The 24,845-nt window shown below is 42.8% G+C and overlaps 2 protein-coding genes across 3 annotated transcripts in view; both read right to left on the reverse strand.

The window, feature by feature from the left end:
* The window catches only part of si:ch211-1e14.1 (UPF0606 protein KIAA1549), a 30,883-nt gene extending 23,288 nt beyond the window's left edge, over positions 1-7,595 (reverse strand). Inside the window, exons 1-2 of the mRNA XM_061075864.1 lie at positions 7,463-7,595; positions 4,173-4,175 (exon numbers count right to left, since the gene is read on the reverse strand). Coding sequence (XP_060931847.1) covers positions 4,173-4,175; positions 7,463-7,595 — 136 coding nt within the window. The remainder of the gene's footprint in view (positions 1-4,172; positions 4,176-7,462) is intronic.
* A 9,262-nt stretch (positions 7,596-16,857) lies between these two features.
* Positions 16,858-24,845, reverse strand: part of hipk2 (homeodomain interacting protein kinase 2) — a 78,747-nt gene continuing 70,759 nt past the window's right edge. The window contains exons 10-15 of one of the 2 annotated variants that reach the window (XM_061075867.1): positions 22,448-22,578; positions 20,356-20,538; positions 19,496-19,822; positions 18,432-18,655; positions 18,147-18,301; positions 16,858-17,346 (exon numbers count right to left, since the gene is read on the reverse strand). In XM_061075867.1, coding sequence (XP_060931850.1) covers positions 16,882-17,346; positions 18,147-18,301; positions 18,432-18,655; positions 19,496-19,822; positions 20,356-20,538; positions 22,448-22,578 — 1,485 coding nt within the window. In that variant the 3' untranslated portion in view covers positions 16,858-16,881. Of the gene's footprint in view, positions 17,347-18,146; positions 18,302-18,413; positions 18,656-19,495; positions 19,823-20,355; positions 20,539-22,447; positions 22,579-24,845 lie in introns of both variants that reach the window. The other variant, XM_061075866.1, reaches the window with a different exon arrangement.

Consider the following 24,845-nt stretch of genomic DNA (forward strand, 5'->3'; position numbering starts at 1 on the left):
GCCTTGTAGTATGAGGAACCCTTCTGTGCAGAGATCCCCTCGTGTGCAAAGTGAAAGTGTGCAGACCACCTTTGAGATGTTGTGCAGATGGACACGAGTACTCCAACAACATTGGAGCTGGATGGTGATATATGTCTGAAACTAGCAAGGACCCTTTGTGTTGGGTGTGAAACAAGAGAATAAAAATGATGGCACCTTTTCACAGCCTTCAAGAAACACTGAAGATTAATGCAACGAGATTCTCATTTATTCATGACATGAAAAGTCCCAGGCTAATGAGATTCAATTTCCATTCATCAGGCCTTGATGTTTCTTTTAGCCTACTCTTCGTCTCATGAATAGCTGCCTTGTACATGGCACTGAACTAAATTTGCATTTGACCGAATTGACAAGTTAACTAATCCTGGAAGTCTCCGTTCATTTACCCTGGGTCTTCTATCTAGTGTATGTGACGGAAAACAAGTTGTTACTGCATCTCATTAATTTAACAGTTACACCAGCAAATGGCAAGAAAGTGGAAGTAAAATGTGGGAATCGTTTTCAAAAAAACCTCTGTTGCTTTTTTTCCCCCTGTAACCCCATTAGTGAATTTCCATCTATAGACAGCTGATTTAGTAAAAACCCATCCGTCCATATTCAAGCAGATGATGACACATAAATAATGCCCGGCGTGGCTTGTTTGGTTTGTTCGGCTTTTGTGTCCACATCCGGTCGCAGGCTTGGATCGCAGCCAGTCATCTTGTAAAAAGGATTCTGACAAGAGAGGGATTATTACTGCTGGTGGCTGATCTGTGATGTTGCTTTATAAAACCCCTACAATGGAACAAAGAGAGATGGGACGGGGTAGAGGGAGAGAGAGAGAGAGAGAGAGAGGGTGTGTGTGCTGAGGCCAGACACAACTGCAGGCATCTGAAATAGCACTAACCCACTTAGCCAGGATGGATATTGGCAAAATCTTATGAGATCATATATTGGATCATCTCAGCTCTCTACTAACCTATATATGTGTCTGACTGCTTACTGCTTTAAAGTAGACCAGTGCATCAGAATAGATGTGTTACCAGTAACTTCACATGGACTTTTTATATTTAACTACAGAGTTCCTATCAGTAGCATATTTAGGGCCCTATTGTATTTCGAAGGATTGTATTTCCCTTTTGGACTTTTGGACCCAACCAACTTAGAAAAAGGGAATTTGTCTTCACTGTCCTCTCATGCTAACTGATCCTAAGGCTGAAATGGACTTAACCTGATAATGCCTGTCTGCAGACAGCACTTTGCTGATGTCTGGAATTGAATCAAAAAATTCCTCCCCCTAGTCTCTAAACCAGGCCCTGCACTCAACTTACAGTAGAGAAGGGGAACAAGGTTATACCAAAAACTGAATCTGTGACCTTTAACACAATTTAATATTTTAAAAGGGACAATAAATATGTTTCTGTCTCTTCTGGTTTAATGCAAGTGGCTGGGAGGAGCTCAGATATGATTAGCCTGGGGTTGAAAAATATAGAGTACGCTCATTTTCAACAGTAATTCCTTGATAAAGCCAAGTTATTTATGTCTCAGTACAAAACAGATAGAAAAGTACACACTTCCAACATTTGATGAGCAATGGCACAAGTGACTTTTTGGGGCCATTTTACAACCTGCATTTCATCATCGGAAAAATATTACTTCAGCAGTCAAAACTTAGGTATCAGCCAAAAAGCTGTGCTTGCCCCACACGGGGAAACATCTATTCCCATGTGTGTCAAGAAACCTGAGACACCACTTACAGAGCCCTCTAATGATATCATTTCCTCTGTTTGCCAGGATCCTTATTGCCAAAGAAAGTAACTTTAATGGTTGTATAATTTGACAGAAGAAGAGAAGAAGAAGAAGAAGAAGAAAGGATCTTTTGGTATTAATGCTAGCTAACTACAACCCCACACATGGTTCTGTTTTGAGCTGAGCCCCTGTGCGTGACTGGCTCTTTTCAGTTGGCAGGGAGCTGCGTTCGCTGAGTGCAGTCCAACAATCAAGATATGGCCGTGTTGACGTTTGGTTTATCGGGGAAGCTTTTAAGATGGGAAAGATTCCATTGTTTTTATCGGCGGAGTTCAATTAGATCAAGCTCTCTGTCAAAGCTCCAGCAGCTCACCCCCCCACATGGAAAATAAAAGCCCAACAAAGGGTGCATTAATTACAAACCTGCAGCGGCTGCTTTACACTGCACCTACTTGTCGTATTCAGCCAAGGATTAAAGAACAGGTTTAAATCAATAAAGCACAGGTTATAAATAGAAACCACCTCTGAGTTGTAAATCTTGCCATGAATGAGTCAATGAAGAAAGAAGACAAAATAACGTCCTGCAGTGGGAGAAGTTACCGACTGCGTACCACCGTAAATTAATTCATCTGATTTGGCTAAAAATAAGCACTAACTGAGGTCATGCCTGCACTTCATCAAATATTCATGTGATACTTGTTTTGTTTTCCTGGAGGAATACGTTTTTTTTTTTTAAGAGAAAAGGGAGTGAGAGGAAGAAGCTTAGCAGGATAAGGGGGAGGGGAACAGTAGAGACTACGATTGAGAGAGAGGAGGAGAGGTAGCAGGCAGAGTATCAGGGAATCTGAGTTAAAGGTAGTTAGCTACGAGGAAAGTTGACTTTACAAACTTAATATTTCAGTCTGTTTGCAGGGATGTACAGCACGTGAGGACCAACAGCTTTAAGAACAAATTTCGTAGAAGATCAACGACAGACCTGCCAGCTCACAGGGGTCTCCCCAGAATTCATTGTTTGATCAGAGTTGATTATGGTGCAATGCCACTAAGTAGTTCTTTGACACACACCCAAATCTGGACAAACTCCTTCACTTTCCGCAGTCCTGAATTTGTCAAAACGACAGGAAGGCAAAAACCTGTAACCAGAGACGCCCAGAGAACTGTGTCCCTCAGCGACCTCCTCCGCTCGGCCTCAGTCCTCCACACACAGGCCACTCTCAGGCTTCAGGTCCTGGGAGAACAAACTACATGAGTTCACTGAGCTGTCCTGGAAGAAAGCTGTTTCCCATTCGGCCTAAAAGTCAATATGTGAGCAGTTAAAGGGGAAATATCCGTGTGAGGTTAAATACTAAACTGTAGCAACTGGGATGTTGAAAAGCCAAGATAAAGTGATTTGACTCCGTTTGGCTGAACTGCTCAATCTGTTCTGATGAAAACAGAAGTAATCACCTGCTGTTCATCAGAGCTTTGTGATTTCAGCTCATCACAATATGACGTCCATGCTGCTGCTTTCTGTCAAATTGTGAACTTAACGTTGCACATTTCAAGCTTGCATAACACTGACAGAGGAACAATAAACTATGAGAACAGATAGCAGTATCTATTTGTAATGAATGCAGGTTTCAGGTATTTTCTCCCCTTAACTTTTCCCAAGAGAACTGAAACTGTAGCTTTTACAAAAGTGCTTATGGAAAGACAGAAAACTAGAATAGCTGCTCTCTATGCTCCTAAATTATTTTGACATGATTCCAAGACTAATAAACTTATATTTTATAAGCTAAAGGTTATGAATATAAAGTAAATGTAGTTTTAGTGGTAATCCTTGTATCTGTATCCAATGTCTCACATACTGTTATTAAATAGTACAAAACAATAAATAACATAAAAAATCAATATCATTGCTCAAATTTATTTTAGGTATCCAAACAGTGCAGTTAAAGCAGTTTTTAAATCATAATCATGAAACTTTTTAAATTACAATTATTAGGTCTGGATGTTAAAAAGCAAACAAATAACAACAGAAGATTCTAGTGACCTGTTTTAAAGTACGTAATTAAATACGTCTGTGGTTCTAAACAACACTCCGGCTAAGTCTGGACACTGAGATGATGAAACTGTAATGGAAACTTGCCTTGGTAAAGTACACAAAATCACTAACAGATGTGTATTTAGAGCCCACCCCCCCGTGCTACCTTCACATCACAGCCTACCAGTAGATGACATAAGTATTACCGGACCGGTGGTAGAAATTATGCAAATGAGACGACAACCGTCCTCAGAAAAGCTGACAGAGCATATCATAACTTTGATGAGTGAACATGAAAAGATTATGATGGACACAGATCATGAAGAGGAAGAATTACATTAACACTTTTTATTAGAAGACGTGTCAGCCTGCTATCATTGACCGGCTCTCAATAAGCAGAGGGGCTTCAGTCGCTCTCATCACAGCCGAATAAAAGCTGGTGCGGGTCAGTCAGTGGAGAGACAGGGTCGCCCACCGACTGCTTTCCAATAGATCTGTATGATGGGGCCGCAGGCATGGTGAGGGCGAAAGAACCTTGTGTTTGGCTTTTGATGGGTTCGACCCATTGATGTGCAGCCGGCTCCCAGCTCTAATGAATAATGAATGGCCATATTGTCATCACCCAAAGATCACATTTCACATGGCGATGGACTGAGCTGGTAATTAGCCAGAGTGCTGCTGGCCTGCAGCTTGCTGTGCTGAACTGGCCAGGAAGTGCAGAGCAGAGATGATGATTGTAATTGCAAGGGCAATCTATGGTAGCACATCTAAAGTTTAGGATTATATTCTTTACGTTTGTAACAATCACTTTAGATCGAGGGTATAGTCAGATGTACAAATGTTTCTTTCACTGAAATTAGGCAGAAATGAGGAAAGAGTAAAAGAAGCAGGGAAGCCAGAAAGAGGGAAATTACTGCATGATGTTCTGTCTGGAGGAGCAATTATAAGTACGTCGTCATGCTCGATCTGACCCAGAAACTCTGAAGTGAGCTTTTATGAGTCTGGAAAAGGGAAAGCTCTACGACTGGTGCGTGGTTTCACTGCTGAAATAGACCTTGGAAACACAGCTGACATGCTGCAAATGAATGTCGGGAACAGTATGGGAATAAGTTAAGATAATAAACATCCCAAGTCATAGAAAAATCAAGGCTGTTGCAGCAGATTCCCACTTTAAGAAAAGAAAGTACTATTAGATTATTACATGTTAATTTTGCCTCACTGACCAATTAGATCATTAGCTGTAAATTACAGGTAACACAGTTTTTTAAAACTTTGATATACATGCTTAACTAGATTAGTTCAGTATTAAGCTGATTCAACAGTTTAAAAGTGGGTCACATCTCTTTTTAATTCGAGTGATGAATAAGTCAAATGTTTTTCACGCTGTAATATTCACAAAACCCTCTCCTCATGCTGCACATTGCGAAGTACTTAATATATATAATGGCTAAAAGTAAAAGCTTGTATTCCTGAACAATAAAGATAATGAATGAGCCAACACACCAGGCTTGTTCTGAATTACACTACAGATTTTGCAGTTGTACGATGAACAATTCTTCAATAAAATAAATGAACCCATGACTCAGCGATAATGTTCACTCAAATCTACAGAAATGAACAAGCTAATTCAGAACAGTGTGAGGTTGTCTGAAGTCTGTCCAAGCCCCAGCTGATATATGTATCTTCATGTGAAACAGTGGTTTGCGGTCGGCCACAGTAGAAGTGTCTGTGAGATGCTCCTCACGGTGTTGTATGAGATTGTGTGATCATCAAAACCATGAGGATGCAATCAACCAAAACCAGCAGCTAAGCTTTGGTGGAGGAGATGTTCCCAGAAAAGAGATGAAACAACCCTGATAAAACCCTTTCTGGGCAAATGTAGTTTTCCGACAAAAATACAGAAGGGAACAAGCTTGAGCTTATATAAGTTAACTTTTCAGTTTCCCCTCATTCGATTACACAGATTGAGCCACTTGCTAAAAATGTGAATATCTTCTGCAGGGCAAACAGTGTCTGAGAGAGACTGGCCCATTTCTTAGTCACCAGCCAAGTGAGCAAGAGACCTTGAAAAAAGAGGAAAATCTTCTCCAGGCTTTGTTGTAGAACTTTCACTGCTGCATCGAGACAAAGCGTGGGAGTCACACAATATATCAAAGTGAATTTGGAATTGCATCCCTGAGCAAAAGCAGCCATAGACACTCGTTAGTGGTAACTGTGAATAGAGTTATAACGCCACAACTGAACAAACCATCAGGAAGACTTAGTGCAAACTGGTTATTAAACACACTGATCTATCTGCAGTTATATGAACCAATGTAAAATGGCAGAAAAAGGACGATACTTCATTTAAATATATCAAAACTTCAAACTCATACAATTGTTTGTGTGTTTTATCTAAACCAGGTATATGGATTGAATATATATATATATACACACAAAGGCATTTGCAGTAAACTAAAAAGTTGTGAATGGCGGTGTTATCATAAGAGTTTTACTAATTTGTGATTTCCAGTATTAGGCTTTCACCCTGGCATTGACCACCTAATCCTATTACCACTTAATATCATGGGTTTTTGGCTGCAGTGAAAACAGGTTTTCACTGGGCAATGTGCAGGGGGAGGGAAGTTGCTGGGATCATGTCATTATTTATAAAAGTAAGCCGGGAGCAAACACCCATCAAGTGGACGGATTAAGACCCTTTCTCTTTCCCTAATGACTGGAAATTGGTTTAACTCAAAAGTCTGTAGTGTAGGGGGAGAGCTGTGACTTTGCCTCTGAATCAAAGATTTGAGTGGCCTCGTTAAGAATATCAGAGTCATCCAAGGTCACAAAGCAACCTTGAGTTTTAGTTAATCTATGCTAAGGTAAACTAGCTCATACTCTTTTGTGTCAAACGACAAATGTTTACAGAAGTAAACTAAAGGGAAAGAGGGACATTATGTCATCTGGAAAACTAGTTTTAAGAAGGAGAATGATAGTCTGAAGGCTGGGGCATCAAGCTAATGACTGAGAGGTCACAGGTTAAGTTGACTTTGAGCAAGGTACATAATAACCCCCACTGCCTCAGGGCAGCTGCTCAGTGACTGTAGATTTACCAAGTATTTCCTGGATCTAACAGTGTCAAGTATTCCTGAAAATGTGCTATTCATGCAAAGTAAATCTACCAAAGTCGATAAAAAGACAATGATGGTTAAAATGTGTAGGTAATTTAATTCAAACCCTTATAAATGAATTGGTGTAGGCTTCTGATTTATCTCGAACTCAATCCTCAGGAAGGGACAAGATAAGCTTCACCAGAAACTGAATAAGACAAAGATCTTGATAAGACCCGGGCAGGATCTTGGATGCTCAAGTCTACGTAGGATGTTTACTATGTTACTTCCAGTTCAGTGCAATTTGTGCAGCTACTCAGTGAGATTAAGTGATTAACACCATAAAAATGCTTGATTATGTTAGAATGTTTGGTCACTTTGAACATTCACTGATTTGCCACCTTATATAAACTAAAATAACAAACATTAATGGTTATCTTATCACCACAGCTGCATTTGCAAGGTGTCTATAACGTGTCAAAGCTGTTCTTCAAAGCTGATCAAATGCTTTGCAAGACAATGATCAGTGTCACGAGGTACACATTAGAAGCTCACGTCGTCCGAGTCAGCGATATCTTACCTGCAACAGGTGAGTCAGCCACGACCAGTGTTACCAGCACCGTCATCCCCAGGACCAGAGCCCTCAGGCCATGGCTTCGCACCAGAGCCTGGAGCATCAGCACCAAACCAACAGAGGAGACTAAACCCGCCATGGTGCGGCAGAAGGGAGGTCAAGGCATTTCATCCAGGTCGGGAAAGAAGACTCGTGCCAGAGACAAATCCGGTTTGGGTTTATTTAGGGTTCCCTGGTTTGGTCTGGTTCAGTTTAAGGCCCCTCCTTCCATAACGTGTGCTGGCAGTGAATAGTGGCTGTGGGAAAACACAAGAGCAACAGTGTGACTCTCAAAACAAAGCAACCACGTGCACAGTTATTACTTGAGCGTCGCTTCATTAATCTGATATAAACTGAAGGAGCTATAAACTCATGCTCTTCTTAAATTATTCAAAACCTTTATCACATAAACCAAGGAGGTTGTGCTGTCGTCTGAATTGTTTGTTTGTTAGTTAGCAGGATTACGCAAAAACTACTCAACTTCATGACATTTTGAGGAGGGAGGGGTCATGAGGTAAGGAGGACCCCATTTTATTTTTGGGGTGGTCTTGGATCAGGAAGTGGATCCAGGAAGTAGTTTTTTTCCACATTCTTTAACATTGCAGCATTTTTGTTGATTTCCCCACACAGACAAATTATTGATCTTGCCATTGAAGCCAAATATGATCAAATAAATATTTGAAATTAGCAGCAAAATGTTTTGGGTACTCACAGGTTTTTGTTTAGTTTATTAATAAGACATATATTACCAAAGATAGATAGATAGATAGATAGATAGATAGATAGATAGATAGATAGATAGATAGATAGATAGATAGATAGATAGATAGATACTTTATTAATTAATTAATCTAGGATATTAAGGTGCCATTCTACTTTGATTAAATTTACATTCCCAAAGCCACACAATCAGGATAATACCAATTTCTATTTCCATTTTCCTGACAATGCCTGCTGGAATTAATTTGGATTCTTAAAGTATATGTTTGGAAAGTATATCAGTCCATTCAAACACACACAGAAGGGTTTCTCCTGAGTTTTGTATCTTGCCTATAAACTTGACGTATTCCGTGCACATGGCCAACAAGGTGTCACTCTCCTTTAATTAACATTCCCACAGCGCCAGATTATATTTTTCATTATCCAAACACTGTCTGCTGCATTCAATTTGTCCTATTAAAGTGAATAAGTTTGTCATGCATGTTTGTGTTGTATTCCCCTGCAGGTACAAACACAGATAAATGATAAATCTTCCAAAGAGAAGCAGAATATGAGGAGAATGAACAGGTTTCCTTGCACATTGCCATCAGGTGACCTCACCACATCCCATCAGAAGAACTAATATCTACACCCTGGCTGCATGAGGTGGTGAGAGGAACAGGAGGGTCAGAGGAAGAGCAGCTTCCACACACTCTTCATCCTCAGGCTCGTCCCGTTACTCTGCAGCTTCACGGTCATGACTCCTTCCCAGAGTCTGAGCCTGGGGTTAGCTGCTAGCTAGCAAACACTAGCTCACAAGCAGGGACACCTGGACATGTAGGACGACTATATTCCCCTTCATACACCCCCCTCCCCTATAACAGCCATTCCCCATGAATCCTCATAGCTGCGCATTCACACTTACCTCCCCCCTTCCCTTCAAACAATGGGGCTCAAACTCTGTCCCTTCCTGTGTCCTCCTGAGGACGGAGATGTCCAGATGTCCAGATGTCCTCCGGGCCTCCGTCCTTCACCCTCATGTGTTTTAAAGCGCGTTTCAGATTGAGTCTCCGGTGCAGACGTGTTGCGCGTTTTCTGGTCGCTGCTTTTTTCACATGAAGCTCTGACGGTGTCGTCCTTAGCATCGGGTTAGCCCCGCCTCCAGGTAGGGTTGATTGGCCGGTGGTTTATGGAGACCTGCTCCCATTGGCTACAGTGAGGTTCCGTCAAAGAGGGGGAGGGGTTTAGAAGTAGGTTGGTCCTCCTCCTGCTGGCGTCTGCGGCTTCCACGGCAACGTGAGGATGCTTCGGCTTCATGTCACTGTGACGAGCTGATTTTATATTAAAAATAATAATAATAATAAAATAATAATAATAAAATAACAATAATAATTATACAATAATAATAATTACAGTGGTATTAAGCTGCAAATTGCAAAAATGACATTTCCATATGTTTCCAGGTCCCAACCCCAAAAAGTGATGAATCAGAATCAGAATTCTTTTTTATTTGCCAAGTATATTTGCACATACAGGAAATTCCCTTTGTGTGGTTGGTGCACTGTACATAAAACAACAATATATAAAATAAGTATACCTGAACATGAGTGTAGTTGTTGAAGTCTGCTGCTCGTCACTGGTGATGAAACTTCACAAGGAATTGAACTACAGCCAGGTTCATCACTTATCTGGGTCCCCTGGAAACATTTCCGTTGTCGTTTTTTTGCAATTTGCAGTGAGTTGCTGCAGGAGCTGCAAATGGCTGTGGAACTGACCATCAAGAATCACTTGAATGTGTTCGAGAAGGTCAATGAAAATAGAAATGTCCCCTTAAAGAGACATTTTTCAATATGCAACCACTGCAGATGAATTATACCTCATGCATTTCCTCTATTCATTATCTTTAGTCTACAGCTTTTGTAGATATTTGATACATGTTTTTATTTATACTGTTTCCATTTCCATTCATTTGATCTTAGTCCTTTTACTGCTTTTATTTCCTCTGCACCTTGTAACAATGTTGAGAAAAGTGCTATATAAATACAGTTTATTATTATTGTTAGAAGTGGCTGTGCATCACTATTTAAAAGCCTATTTAATGATGCATATCGTCCACTGTTGCAGACGTCATCCCCCTCATGGTTCTGTGGTTGAAAATAAATGGAGACCCCAGAGCAACCTGATGACGTCATTGTCAATCCAGGTGCATCAACGTTTTGGTGAATAGCGCCATCTAGTGGTATAATACTAAGACTCATGTTGGTGATGATACATCAGTTTTTCTTTTTTACACGAGGCCTTTATTTAACATTTCCCATAACATTCATGTGAAGTTTTCATTACCACTTGCTCGGATCAGTTTGGCTTTTGATTTCCTCAGAACGTATAGTCTTAGTTTATCTGATGCTGTTTGTACCATGGTTCAGATGCAATTACATCTTTATGGCTGTCAAAACATAATTTAATAGTTTTACACATCATCCTGCAGAAACCTGTTTTACAGGGAGGAGGTTTCTGTAAAATTTGTACCTTCAACTGTAACTGAGACGTTTACTGATTAGTTTGCCAATTCAGGTTTTACAAAATCTATGATGAGTTATTGAAACAAATTATGGGTTATAAAACCCATAAAGTAGATAACATATCTTAATCTCAACCAAATACATCAAATTTATTATATTAAATTTAGAGTTGCTTTACAACCCTTACAACCCTCACTCATGAAGGCATAACAATATATTTAATCTAGTATAATATAAATATAGTAATAATATAATATTATACCTTACTGATATATTTCGTATCATCACACACACACACACACAGAAAGAAGGACTGGACGGCGGTGCCGTGACTTAACAGTTTAATGTAAATCCAAGACAAAGTGTGATTACATTTCTACACATATACAATATGCATATGTGAGCATACAAATTCTCATTAATAACTCGATTCACCTCGGAGACCGAAAAAATGATCAAAAGTAACAGTGAATAACAAGCTATAACATAGTTCACCACAACGCGAGCCCCTTCTCACCCTACAGTTAGTAAAGAGGACAGTTAAAATAGCTATATTCTTCTATTTGACGAAGCCGTTTGTCTGTTAAAATCCTCCTGTGAAATTTACAATGCTATCATTAATTTTTTCCCCGAAGCCTAATATAAATTCACTCCATTTTTCTACAACGAAAATGATTAAGAGAAGCACACAACATCATAATGGTAACACAAGCGCTTAGTAGCAAGTACTCAACTTGTTAGGAGGTTTAATTAATCCTTCTTCTTATTGTCATTATTATATTCATTTAAACATTCTATAAAGCCAGTAAAATATCCATTCTCATAACATACTTAATAATATTAGGCTAAGGAACAGGGTATACATAGAACGCTACGTCAACAGATTGAAATAATGAGACGTCACACCCGAAGAAAACAAAAGTAAATAAGAAAAGACAATTATCAGAGAATTATATTAGGAAATACTGCAGCACACATTAGCTTTATCGACAAAGAATGAGATTTTACACCATACAGCAATGGACACAAAAGGGGGTCAGGGTTTGATGCGCTCTTAGGTCTTCAGTTAATGTAAATAAACTGATAAATCACTTGTTGTGCAAGTAGTTATCTACACGCTTCAGCTACACTAGCTTTCATTCTGAAAGTTTGGGGATTGTGACGTGGAACATGAACTCCAGGTAATGATGGATATTGTTGTAGTGTGAAGAGTCTGTATTTGAACATGGCTTTGCTCTACTACTTCCAGATTTTATTCATTCTATTCAACACTACAAAAATAACAGACTCTGGCTAGAGATCTCTCTGAAACTAGTTGGAAAAGCATTGAGAAGAATTCCCTTCGTGTAAACTAGGACCAAAACATCTAACACCACAGCATGTTGGGGTTTTAAGATTGGTAGAAATTAATCCGAATCCTTGCCTGGTTGTACAAAATTAGAATTAATGGAAATGCTGGGGAAAACGATAATAATTGATTTTGGTTCTTAAATTCATTCGCTGCATTCACCTGACGCTCTGTATCAGTGACGGCATCAAACCTTGACCACCTCACCCTGAATCCCCCACAAGGAAAAACCAGCAAAAGGAGCAGATCTCCTCAACCAATGTTTACTAAAGAAAAAAGAAACACACACACACTCTTGCATCCAAAAAAGAAGGGCTTTAAGAATATTGTGTAGCTGGATTGTGTGTTTCCCGGTGACGGAGAGCTCATCTGCACATGATTCATCCACATTAACACCTGCTCTGAACCCTTTTTGTAAAGCTGCGACTTTGCCAAACGTTTTCTTTTCACTGTTAAGAGTCTGTCTGTTTATGTTGCGTCTGTTCAATTCTAACTAGAGGAGTTGTATGTTCGCTCTCAGGAATGCTTCCTCGTGTTTCTCCGAGATTATTATTCACAATAACACCACGAGCAAAACTCTGGAGTTTGAGTGTTTTCAGTAGAAAGACCCCAGACTTTATATAGAGAGTGAGATTCTGCCTTATTCTGTTTTCTCTGATTCGAATGTCACCTTAAAGCTTCAGAGGTATCGTTGTTTTTTTGTTTTGTTTTTAGAAGGCAGTACTCTAACAATAAAGCCACTAGCTGGGAAGGCTATGCTCACCTCAACAACACACAACACTTCTTTACACTCTACTTAAGAACATTTTGGTAATTGTAAGGTCACTCGATCTACGTTAACGCTCACATGTCTGATTCCCCCTTTTTAAAAACCAAACACAAAACATTGGTTATGTGAAAGATGAACACACATCATACACGTCACGTTTTCCTCCACGATGCTGCGCACACAGGGCTTCTCTTAATTGGATGCTTTCATTTGTGAAAATAGTGATTATTCTCTAACCCCCCCCTAATCATGAGGACAGTGGTAATTTGACATTATTTGTCTCGTATGGGATTCTGCTGGGGAGCTGATGTATAATTATTGCATCATGCATGGCCACAAACAGTGAAATCAAATGAGTGGTCACCCACAGAGGAGAGAGAAAGTCTAAAGCCATTTCAGATGTCGCGGGTCACATGTTACATTCATTTTGTGCGAGTGACCACGGTTTTTAAAGGTATACCTGGTACGATTTTTCTTTTCTCTTTTTTGATTAATTCATTTAAAACAGATCATTCTATTCCATGTCACACGATAACGTTTTTTACAAATTAATTTTCTTACCACACCGATAAAGCTACAACATGAACAACATAAAAACAAAAATAACTGGCTTATAAAACAATTTTGGAGAGAGGAGGTTACTCATGATAATAGTAATCATTATTGATCAGTCAGCCTATCGACAGGGACCAAGTGTGTGGAGTCAAACGGAAAACAACAGAGAAAGTTGAATGTGAGGATTTGAAACCAAGTCAAGATGGAGCTGTGTGCGTTAGCTACGTTAAATCCTCCCGGTGCAGGAACCCGCTCGCTTGGCAGGTTTTTAAAAAACAAGGACATGAAAAGGAGTTATTGCCTATCTGCTCTAGCGGTGGTGTAGAGAGGATTGCTTGTACTGTTCTGTGCTGTGCTGTACATGGTCAATCTGTTTCATTCTTTGGTGGGAGGAGCGGAAAGAAAAGTCAAGAGCGCAGCCACAGCGAAATTCTGACACGTCGGGGGGGCGGGGGGACGACGACAAGACAGCAGTGTAGCATGGGTAACGCCAAATTCCCTCCAACAGTGGAATGTTTCAGTAGTCTGTCTCAAAACAGAGGAGCCAGAAGATTTCAATGCAAATAAAAATAATAATAATAATAATCATCTCCCTTATGCACGTGTGCTTAGGCCCCAAATGACAAAGAGGAAATTAAGCAGATCAAATAAAATAAAAGATTAAAAGACAACAACAGAACAAGAGAAGATGTAACAGGCAACGTACAATGTAATCACATCTTTAAGTGCCCGGACCCAAGGCTTTGCATGCTGGAGCTGACGGGGGGGGGGGGGGGGGGGGGGGGTGGGAGTGGAGAGGGGGAACAAGTACCAGGATGATGGACCAAGTGGCACCCTACATATCTATAAGAGCCCCCCCGTCCCCTGTTGGATTATCATCAACTCAACACTTACTATCATCAGCACTTTACACAGGTGCACCCACCTCCATGGAATACTAAACATCACTGTACATCAACCCCCGGGTTACAAAGTAGAAATGAGCCTGACATTTAATAAAAACACACACATACTCTGATAAAACGTCCACAAGAATTATTGCAACAATCTCTAAAAAAAAATGAAACACAACATGTAGCCTACTACAGCCATGTCCAAAAGAGTTCAAGATAATGTTAAGTTAAAAAACAAAACAAAACAAAAAAACATAATCACTTCAAATGCAAGTACTATGGCATACCATGAAGAAGAGGGGAAGGCCTTCACTAAGAGTTCGGATGTGCCCAGGGTCAAGAGGACCGAGGTGAACAGAGGAGATTATTTGTATCGTCGGCTTACGAGAATAAAATGAAATCGAGCAGCAAACACATCAAAAAGCGACACAGCCCTATTGGTTCTCTAAGTGTTCGGCTTTCCCGTCCGGCTGGCGTGGCGTTGTCTGTGGTGTGTCTGGTTTTCTTTCCTTATTTATTTTAATTAATCGAAGACAAATGGACAGTGGCGTGAATCGTCCACCAGGCTTCCTTCCAGGTGTACGCTGTGGCATTTCCCGTCTGCTCTGTTTCCTGCAGCTCTGCGATGACGCGACGCAAACCTCAAAACACAACGAACGACTTCCCCAAAAAAACAAAAGAGATGACGATTAAAAGGCTTCATGTCAGAATTCTACGTGTGCATTCAGGTAAGGCTCCTCCCGACCCCCCGGGCCTCAGTGTTACTATCAACCTGCTCAGTGCCAACTTGCTACCGTTTTAAGTCCCATTTAAGATAGAGAGTTCCCCCCCCTACCTAAACTGACCCCACCTCAACCAGCCCCTTCACTCGTGTCTACACAGCATCTCTCTCTCTCTCTCACAACCCATCTGTACTCTGTCTCTCTGCTGCAGCCGGGCTATCGCTAGCCTCACAGACTCACCCTCACGGCAACAATCACTTTCTGTCAGGCCCTTCTTTTTCGGACCAGCTTTAAACCTTTAAAACAACAACAACAACAACAACAAAAAACGACCTCTGCTGTGTCGCAAAAACAATCAACTGCAACTCATCCCCTGGAAAACCGAGCGAAAAATCTCTGCTCTGTAATCACGACGCATGCATTTCCCTTGTGTGATTTCCCCCCAAAAAACAAATTTATGCCAAACTAACGCCTCATTTTGGGGCTCCACCGTGGTAAGAGGTTTACAGCTACAGCTATAATGTACATTTTTCCTATTTACATGAATATCCAGAGCGGGTGTAACAAGAATTGAATCTATGACTTTGGTAAGTACCCCAGGCAAGTTATCTCATGCACACATCATAAAGGAGCTCAGCGTGATACAGAATCCGACGATAATCTCCATTGATCAACGCTAATGACGAGAAACAGCCAGGGCTGAGCCTATACCTGGAAGGGAGCCACGACTGCCCGGACTCGGGTGTAGAAACCAGGGAATCATGTCTCTCTAAGTATAGCTATAGTCTCTTGTGGCTTTCAGGATCCAAGCCGAGTAAACTGTGTTGTTATATCTGTAAGGCACTACGAGGGAACAATGGTCAAAAACCTACAGACTGAAGAGGGTTCTGAGGGAGTGGACTACACACGCATGGCTGACAGTAGCACACACAGACAATCACGTTGTACATGCCTATGTTATTATAACCACTTTGTGCAATCACATTGAAAGTAAAAAGGAACAAATAAATCTATTGGTATCAGGAGATAAAAGAATCTTCAAACAAACAGGTGCTGACTGCTACATTCTAAGAACGGGCCCCAGCTAAGACACCTAGCTAAAACTGAAGTATCATCGTAAAGGTGAAACCAAACAAAAGAAAAAAACAAATATCTATAAATACACTAAAAAGTTTGTTGTCTTCTGTTGGTTATATTTCCAGAAGCCTCCTCGACCGGAGAAGGTGGAGTGGGGGAAGATGCCTCTCTTCTCTCTACTCCCCACGCCATGAATGATTTGGAAATATTAAGACAGTTCAAGGCCATCAATATTTTTTTTTTTCTTTGAAGAGCAGCAGGATTCCGTATTTCACCTTCTCCCAAAAACATCTCTTGGGATTTCAAACTTCCAGTCAGTAACCCCTGTTCAACAGTCACTTCCCACATCGAAGAGGGGGAAAATAAAAATAAAAACAAAACCGGAAAATCTCCGCTGTCCCAAAAGGCCTCGTTCAAAAACCTCCCTGTGAAACTAATGAGACGCTTCGTTCCTCGTAAAAATAAAGCGAAGAATAGGGAAATAAAAGCAACAAAAACAAACTGGCCCTTTCAGGAAGAAGAAAACAAAAAGTGAAAGAAAACATTGAACAGTACCCCTAAAAAAAAAACAACCCCCATCTTTCCTTTCCAGAGAGGCTGTGAATCTTCTCGTCTGTTTTTCTCTCTCGTTTCATCTTCAGGTTAAACGTGAAGTTTTGTGAGGATTGCATGTTCCTCTGTCCCTGTGAATGTCTGAGGTTGAGGAGAGGATGTTCCGGGCGTCGAAGGGGGGTGCGGGCGGGGGGGGGGGGGGGAGCAGCAGTGCTGGGTCAGGCTCTCCAGTGTCAGTCAGTGTCTTCTCTAGAGGTATGGGTACTGGTTGACCTTGGTGGGGCTCAGCGGGTATCCAGTGTAGACAGCGGAGGCGGGCGAGGCGCTGATGTAGGCCTGGTGGGCGAACTGGGCCTGGTACTGACTGTGGTGTAGGGTGGGCGAGGGCAGCACGCCGTGGCCCATGCTGACCGGCACCTGGTGGACGATGCTGGGCGGGTAGCTTCCGTGCTGGACCGCGTGGCGCGCCGTGCCTTGCGTCGCCACCAGGTGGGCCACGGTGCCGGTGGAGCCCAGAGCGGCTGGCGCGGTGTAGGCGTAGAGGTGGGGCTGGCTGGGCAGGTGAGCGGCCGCCAGGTGCGCGTGGACGTTCCCCGTGTGGGAGGGGCTGTTGTGATGGAAGGAGTACGGAGCCTGAGTGGCGATGGTGGGCGTGATGTAGGCCTGCTGGCGCCGGTGACCTCCGTTTCGCTCTGCTACCATGTGCTGCTGGGCCTGGAAGACAGGAGGACAGAATGAAACATCTCAAAAGGTTGGAATACTGTATTTTCCGCACTATAAGGCGCACTTAAAAGCCTTTAATTTTCTCAAAAAACGACAGTGCGCCTTATAATCCGGAGCGCCTTATATATGGATTAATTCTGGTTGTGCTTACTGACCTCGAAGCGAATTTGTGTGGTACACGGCGCTCTGTCAAAATGTTTTAGTACGTCTTTGGTAAACTACAAAGCCGCACCGCTTGCAGCATTACGGCTACCGTAGTCAGGAGCGTCGCGGAGTAATACATACTGTGTTTTTTCCACAAATCTCCGTCCCTATTGATCTGCAACTCCATGCCCATGCTCCATGCCCATCGATAATGTCAAAAACAAAGTGAAGCAAACTAATTCGGCGCTTGCCATCATTCCCGGGTGGATTCACTAAAGAACTCCAGCCGCTTGATATTGGTGTCAACAGGGCGTTCAAAGTTAAACTGAGAGCTGCGTGGGAGCAGTGGATGACAGAAGGCAAACACACGTTCACCAAGACAGGGAGACAGGGCGGGGTGACTTACGCTACTATCTGCCAATGGATCGTGGATGCCTGGGCTAAGGTATCAGTCTCAACTGTGGTCCGCTTAATGTCGCTTAATGCGCCTTATAGTCTGGTGCGCTTTATATATGAAAAAAGATCGAAAATAGACCATTCATTGACAGTGCGCCTTATAATCCAGTGCGCCCTATAGTGCGGAAAATACGGTACTCATGTTCCTGAGGTTGTTCACACATCACACTGATCGACATGTTTCTCTTTACCTGGCTGAGATTGAGGGGCTGCTGCTGGAGGGGGTGTGGCCCTGAGCGCTGCTGTCGGTAGGACCCGCCTCCAGTGATGCAACCCGGTATGTGATTATTGCCAGACATCATGTTGGATTTGAACTTGTAAGCTGAATTGTGATGGTTCATTGCATCTGCAGAGGAGAGGACACAGGTTTGGGTGATTGGGAAGCTGCAGCTTTTATAAACTAACAACTTAGTTATAGCATGAGGTGTCAGGGTCAGGAAAGAGATGTTATCTCTTACCTGTCATCAGGCGCTCACATTCAATCGGGACCTCGATGTTCTGGGTCTTGAGGGGGGGGATGATGATGGTGCGGGGGTTCCCGTTGTTGTAGTTGTCCAGTATGGTGGTCTTTGTGTCGTAGCTGTTGTTGTTGGGGGGTCTGCCCTGCACAGTGTAGGGGCTGTTGCTGGAGCAGTCCGAGTCGGGGGAGTCGTGGACCGTCACGCAGCTGATGACATTCTTCCTTTGCTTTGAAGTTGAGCTGGAGGAAGAAGAGGAAAGTTTGACTATATATATATATAAGTTGACTATATCTATAATGATCAATCTTTGATCAGGCCTGGATTTCTCTCTCCAGGTTGTGGGTGCGTGGCTCCAAAGTGAGTTTGAGAATCTCAGGGTCCCGGTGCGATCGTGCTACCAGATCGTTATGGTGGTGAAGGAGCTAAACTACAAGGTTTCCAACCCTGGCCTATCACAGCGAGCTCTGGGAGGTTACCAGGGGTTACCGGACAAACGACAATGTGAATACAAGCGGGAGAAATTAGTTCAGACACACTGAGTGAACATGTTTCTCTAAAGTGAGAAAAAAATAATTTATTTTAGCAAGTAGCAAATCTCTCTTTTGCATTTGCTCGTTAACTTTCTGTCACTTCTCATTCCCGCTAACATCTCATACCGATACCAACACATCGCACCAGCTGGGTGATGTCACTGACATGTCATCATGTTTATTTAACTGATTTAAAGACTTTAGATCAAACCATATTTTACAGATACACAAAGATTTGTTGCTGGAAATGCCTGAAACCTAAAATGAAAGATCACAGAATAAAAAAGATGACAGAGAATTCTTAGTTTTGTTGGCATTGATCAGTCAATCAATGCCAACAGTCAAAACAGATGAACGGCATGTTTTTGCAAAGACTCTTTAGTCTTAATCTTAGCTGATCAACGTCTATAGCCCCTTGAGATGTTGCTATTATGGACGTTTATGTTTCAGTGGAAAAAATGCTAATCTCTTATAAAGGAGCAAATCATATTAAAATTAAAAAACTCTGTCGAGCTCAAGTTGTGTGTGAAACAAATCCCGTTAACAAACCGTTTGTTTTGTTTCCGGTCCTCTTCCTCATCCGTGTCGCTGCTGATGGTGATGATGCTGACCGCCGGGCTGGGCGTGTCCGGGATGATGATGGTCTGTCTGGGGACGTGGTGCTGGTGCTGATGGTCTCGCGTGGTGCTGGAGGCCTGCTCGGCTTCGCCACCCCCCCACCCGCTGCCACCACACGTCTGCAGGGGCGGACAGTTGTTTTGGGCCGAGCCGTTCTGCAGCACGGCACAGCGGGGGGGCGTGTTCTCCTTCACCCTCTTGGAGCGCTGCGGGGACAGCACGGCCTGCGAGGACGACACCTCATAGGCCGACATGTTCCTGACGGAGAGAGGACAGAGATAAGATTAGATTACATTAGATTAGATTAGATTCAACTTTATTGTCATTGCACAGTACAAGTACTTATACAACGAAATGCAGTTTAGCATCTAACCAGAAGTGCAAAAAAAGGCAGTAAAAGTGCAGAGTATTGTGCATATTAAAGTGAAAATGTAAATAAATAAGATCTGTACAGTAAGAAATATATATATATATGGAATATTACAGTATTAACAGGAATTGTAAGATATAAGGACGATGAATACACTATGAGCAGGATAAAAATATAAATATATATTAATATGATAGGTGGGATATACAGTAGTAAAAAAAAAAGTAACAGTCAATGCAAATGTACAAATGTTCAAATGTTCAGTGGTTGGAGGAGGGTGTGTGGCAGTCCAAGCCAGGGTGGAGGGGGGGAAGTATAGTCAGTGGAGAAGGTGAAGATCAAAAACTGAGACTTCATGATGTTTGTGTGATGATCTCTTTCTGGCAGGATGGAGATTTACAGTGAGACTGTTGAATTGTACCTGGCAGTCATCTGGTGCTGTTTGTTCTTTTTGGAAGAGGAGATGTTATTATTCGAGTGTTGCCTCATAACATGAGCCACTCCCACATTAAGCGTCTGGTTGGACGGGAGCGTGACGTGTCCGGCCAACAAGGCTGGCTGCTGCATGATGGGATTGTAATGGCTTCCATGAGGGTGGGGATTCCTGTAAAAAAACCACATCAGAAACCAGTAAGTAAAGAAATACTGAAAAAACACATTCATGCACTGTATCAGATCTAGGGTTGCAAAGAGGGGGAAAGTTTCCGGTAAATTTCCGGAAACTTTCCATGGGAAGTTGCCATGGGAAGTTTAGCTTGGGAATTTTGGGAATTTTGAAAAAACAAACAAAATACTCAAATTAAACGCTGAGCAATAAAAACATCATTCAAAACTCTATTTTACAGAACAATGCCACGTGCATCTCATGTGTGGAGACATTTCACCCCATCCAATGTAGAAGGAAAGGCTGTGTACATTTGCAAATACTGTGCAAAGACCCATGTTAAGAATGACACAACGATGCAGAAGCATATAGTCAAGTGCCCAAAGTTTCCTCAGGGCTCAAATCAGCCTATGACAAAACAAAATGTTTATATTTATGTCTGTATATGAAAAGGTAAATACAGTTAGTATAAATTTCCCGTATATTCCCGTTAATTCCCATGGAAAGTTTCCAACTTTGAATATTCCCGGAATTTTGCAACCCTAATCAGATCCAACACAGGGTCGTGGAGAGGATAAGGACAGATTGAGTATTTCCCTCAGAAGCCAGCCGGTGGCAGCAGCCAACTTTTCAAAAAGACGACCGAAGGAGGAGAGGGAGCGAGAGAGAGGGGAGGGAGGGGGGTGGGGGGGCAGAGGAGCTGACACCAGCAGCTGTGGAGCGATAGCTCTGCAGAGGAAGTGCGACACTTTCCCGTCGCCTCTCAGAGGACAACAGAGCTGCCACTGGCCGGGGTAAGGGAGGGAGAGGGATGGGGGGGTGGTGTCTGGTCACAGATGGACAGATCTGAATGCATGTGAGCGTGCACGGCCTCAGCAGCCCTCTACACGTGCACATCATATACCTGCATCCTCCCCATCTCCCTGCAGATTGCCCTCTCCCACCTATCAATCCGTTCATTAAGTCGTCTCCCTGACAGGCTGTACTCCACATGATGTCTCTACATATACATACATCCCGTCTCCCTGAGGTAGAGCCGCTCTTATAAAAGCTCCAGACTGTGATTCACCGGAGATAAAGGAGGAGCTGTCAGGGAGGAGCAGACTCCACGGTCAATCAGCTCCATGCCGTGCCATCTTCCTATCGCATGTTCTGACCTATAAAGGCCATAAAACCACTGCTGGCCTTTGAAATCTATTTATCTGACAAACCACAACTACACACTTTCCACTTACTGGATTATGTGACTTGGATTTACAGAGGGGCTGTGATTTTTTAAATGTGATGTGTCAACCTTTCGGAAATATTCATCCTGCTAAATCCTGTGTCAATAAGGGTGGGGTCCAAAAAAACTGTAGACCACAATATTCAGACTTCAGAGTATCGGCGATGGATGAAACTGGCCTGGAGCCGGTTTTATATAAAATACAAATCATTGGTGAAAACATTTCTTTATCTAAAGTCAAAACAGATGAACGGCATGTTTTTGCAAAGACTCTTTAGTCTTAATCTTAGCTGATCTAAGTCTATAGCCCCTTGAGATGTTGTTATTATGGACGTTTATGTTGCAGTGGAAAAACTGCTAATCTCTTATGAAGGAGCAAATCATATTAAAGTGTAAAACTCTGTTGAGCTCAAGTTATGTATGAAACAAATCCGGTTAACAAACCGTTTGTCTATTTATCTAACAAAGCACACCTACACACTTTCTTGGATTTACAGAGGGTTGTGATTTTTTAAATTTGATGTGTCAACCTTTCGGAAATATGTATCCTGCTAAATCCTGTGTCAATAAGGGTGGGGTCCAAAAAAAGTGTAGACCACAATGTTCAGACATCGAAGTATCGGTGATGGATTAAACTGGCCGGGAGCTGGTTTTATAAAAATACAGAAAGGAAGCAGTGTTCACCTCCAGTTGGCGAGAGGCTGTGGGCCGCTCATGGAGTCGGGGATGACAGTGGCATGCTGGACTGAGGTGTGGGTGAGCTGCTGCCAGGCCGGAGGCAGCAGGATCTGCTGGGTGCCGCTGGGCCAGGCCTGCTGAGGGAGGACAACACAGAGGGGGGAGAGGACGAGGGAGGGGGGGATTGAAGGGACAGAAAAAGGAGACACAAACAAAATTGTCAGCTGCCATGTTGGAAAATGGGAAATATATAAATTTGTTACCTCTGGTCAACACAATTTCATGAAACCTGGTGGAAGGATGGGACAGTTGAGGAAGAACCGATACAAGTTTGGTGTGGATCCGTACAAAGGGGAAGATTCAGGAAGTTTTGTCACTTTTGTTAATATTCAGAGACATTGTGGGGAATATTCCAAAGAAAAATATCACATTGAAGGGACTGTTATCCATGAGTGTGCAGCTTGATTGAATTTAAAAGGGACTGCTGGGCGTCGGCGGCGGTTTCACGATCTTCTTCGTGCCATTCAGCTTTTCACAGGACTGCACATGACCATGATTGATTTTTCATTTTCTGTTTTTTTTTTGCAATCAAAATGTGTGAAGAAGAGAAACTCAGTGGACCCGACTGATTGGTTTGAGGCTGTCGTGATAAATGACTGTATCTTCTCAAAAGTGCGGAACAGCCGGTTCAAACTTGCTGGTGGGAATGTGAAATGAACTCCGCCAGCTTCAAGGAGACATTCATCGACAAAAGAGATAAGAGCAGGACTTAATAAGGATGTAGCGCAGCTCCTGTCTTTGTGTGCATGTGTATGAGCGACTGAGCCTCCAGCTTTATGTGTGTGTGTGTGTGTGTGTGTCTCTTCCGGCTCCCGTGATTATGCCTTGGACCTAAGTCAAATCAACCTATATTCTAATTAAATTCATCAGCCTATTCAAGCTGCTTATAAAGAAGCTACTTTGTATTGCTGATGCGGAGCTGGAGGACTATCGGGCATAATACCCCCCCGAGATGTGCCAGGATGAGTGTGTGTGTGTGTGTGCATGCATGCCTGAGCATGTTTGTGTGCGCTACTGTGTGTGTGTGTAACCCTAATAGTTTAATGCAGTGCTATTGATTAGCACTTTAATGTCAGCGCTAATGAATTGTTCCTTTAATACCATTTGCACATCTATTTACAACAGCATCAGTGTGCGCTGCGACGCACATGTTTAAACAGAGGGAGAGAGAGAGAGAGAGAGAGAGAGAGAGAGAGAGAGAGAGAGGAGAGAGAGGAGAGAAAGGAGAGAAAGAGGGAGCACGCTAAATGCAAAGCAGGTATTTTAAGCATGTAGCAGAGCAACTTTATTTACCCTTAGTTTTATCTTTAACTTCATCTGAACCTTAACCTTCATTTTCATTTGTTCCCACTATACTCTGACTTTCAGTGGCTGCTCTGCTCTGTGGTCTGGCTGCAGGTTTGTGGATGTTGGATTGTTTTTGTCGGAGGTCGGCTGCAGAGCTAAGAGCCGCCCGTGTGTGTAGTTGAAGTGCTGCAAGGGGGTGGGGGGGCAGCTGCAGGCCAGCAGAGCTCCTTGTCTGTGCGCCGATGACTGACGTCTCTAATGGAACATTCTGGAGCTGGAGATGGTCTTACATCTAAGAGAACACGTCCAAGGCCTTTTATCAACATGCCATTAGGAGTCACTAATACATCCATCCATCTCCTGCTGCTCCTGCTGCTCCCTCTATCACCCTTCCACTCTACATGCCTCTTGTACAAGGCGTCTGGGTTGTGTAACCAGCAGCCTGTCTGTCCTGAAATGGTAACCCAGTTAGGGGACCGTTTTCTCTCTTCTTCTCCCGAGCCCACCATCACTATCAGCGACCCACCGCCTCCCGGCTCGACCTTCACTCCCTGGGTGAAAACCCCTTTGTCACCTCGAGGCTTTGAAAGCCCCGGCTCTCACTCCCCAATTGTTTCCACATTTTCTGCATTCCTGAACCAGATAAAGCTCCTGCTGGTTTCGCTGCCTCCCTGCTTGGAGCCTCCTTCCCTTCTGCCTCCACAACACACCCAGAGAGCTCGGGTGGGGGGGGGTCACCTTGCATGGGCCCCAGGTAAGCGAAGGGAGCAAGGGAGGTGGCGGTGAGCAGCGGGTGGGTGAGGGCACAGGTGGGGAGGATGCAGGAAAAAAGGCAAACAATGCCTCCGCCAAGCCTGTGAGACCTCCCACAGTAAAGCAATAAACATGGAGAAACAGACACACACCCAGTTATTAGGTGTACTGGCCCATATAAACCATCTGCTTACGTTAACTACTGCCTGTTTGTGTTTTAACATGTGTGCAGACATGAGGCTGCGGTGAACACCTGCAGGACAGTGGCGGCAGCATGTGATCTATAAGGGATACGTCACTTACA

Source organism: Limanda limanda, chromosome 8 (assembly GCF_963576545.1).
Source record: "Limanda limanda chromosome 8, fLimLim1.1, whole genome shotgun sequence".
In the NCBI taxonomy this organism is placed as follows: Eukaryota; Metazoa; Chordata; class Actinopteri; order Pleuronectiformes; family Pleuronectidae; genus Limanda; species Limanda limanda.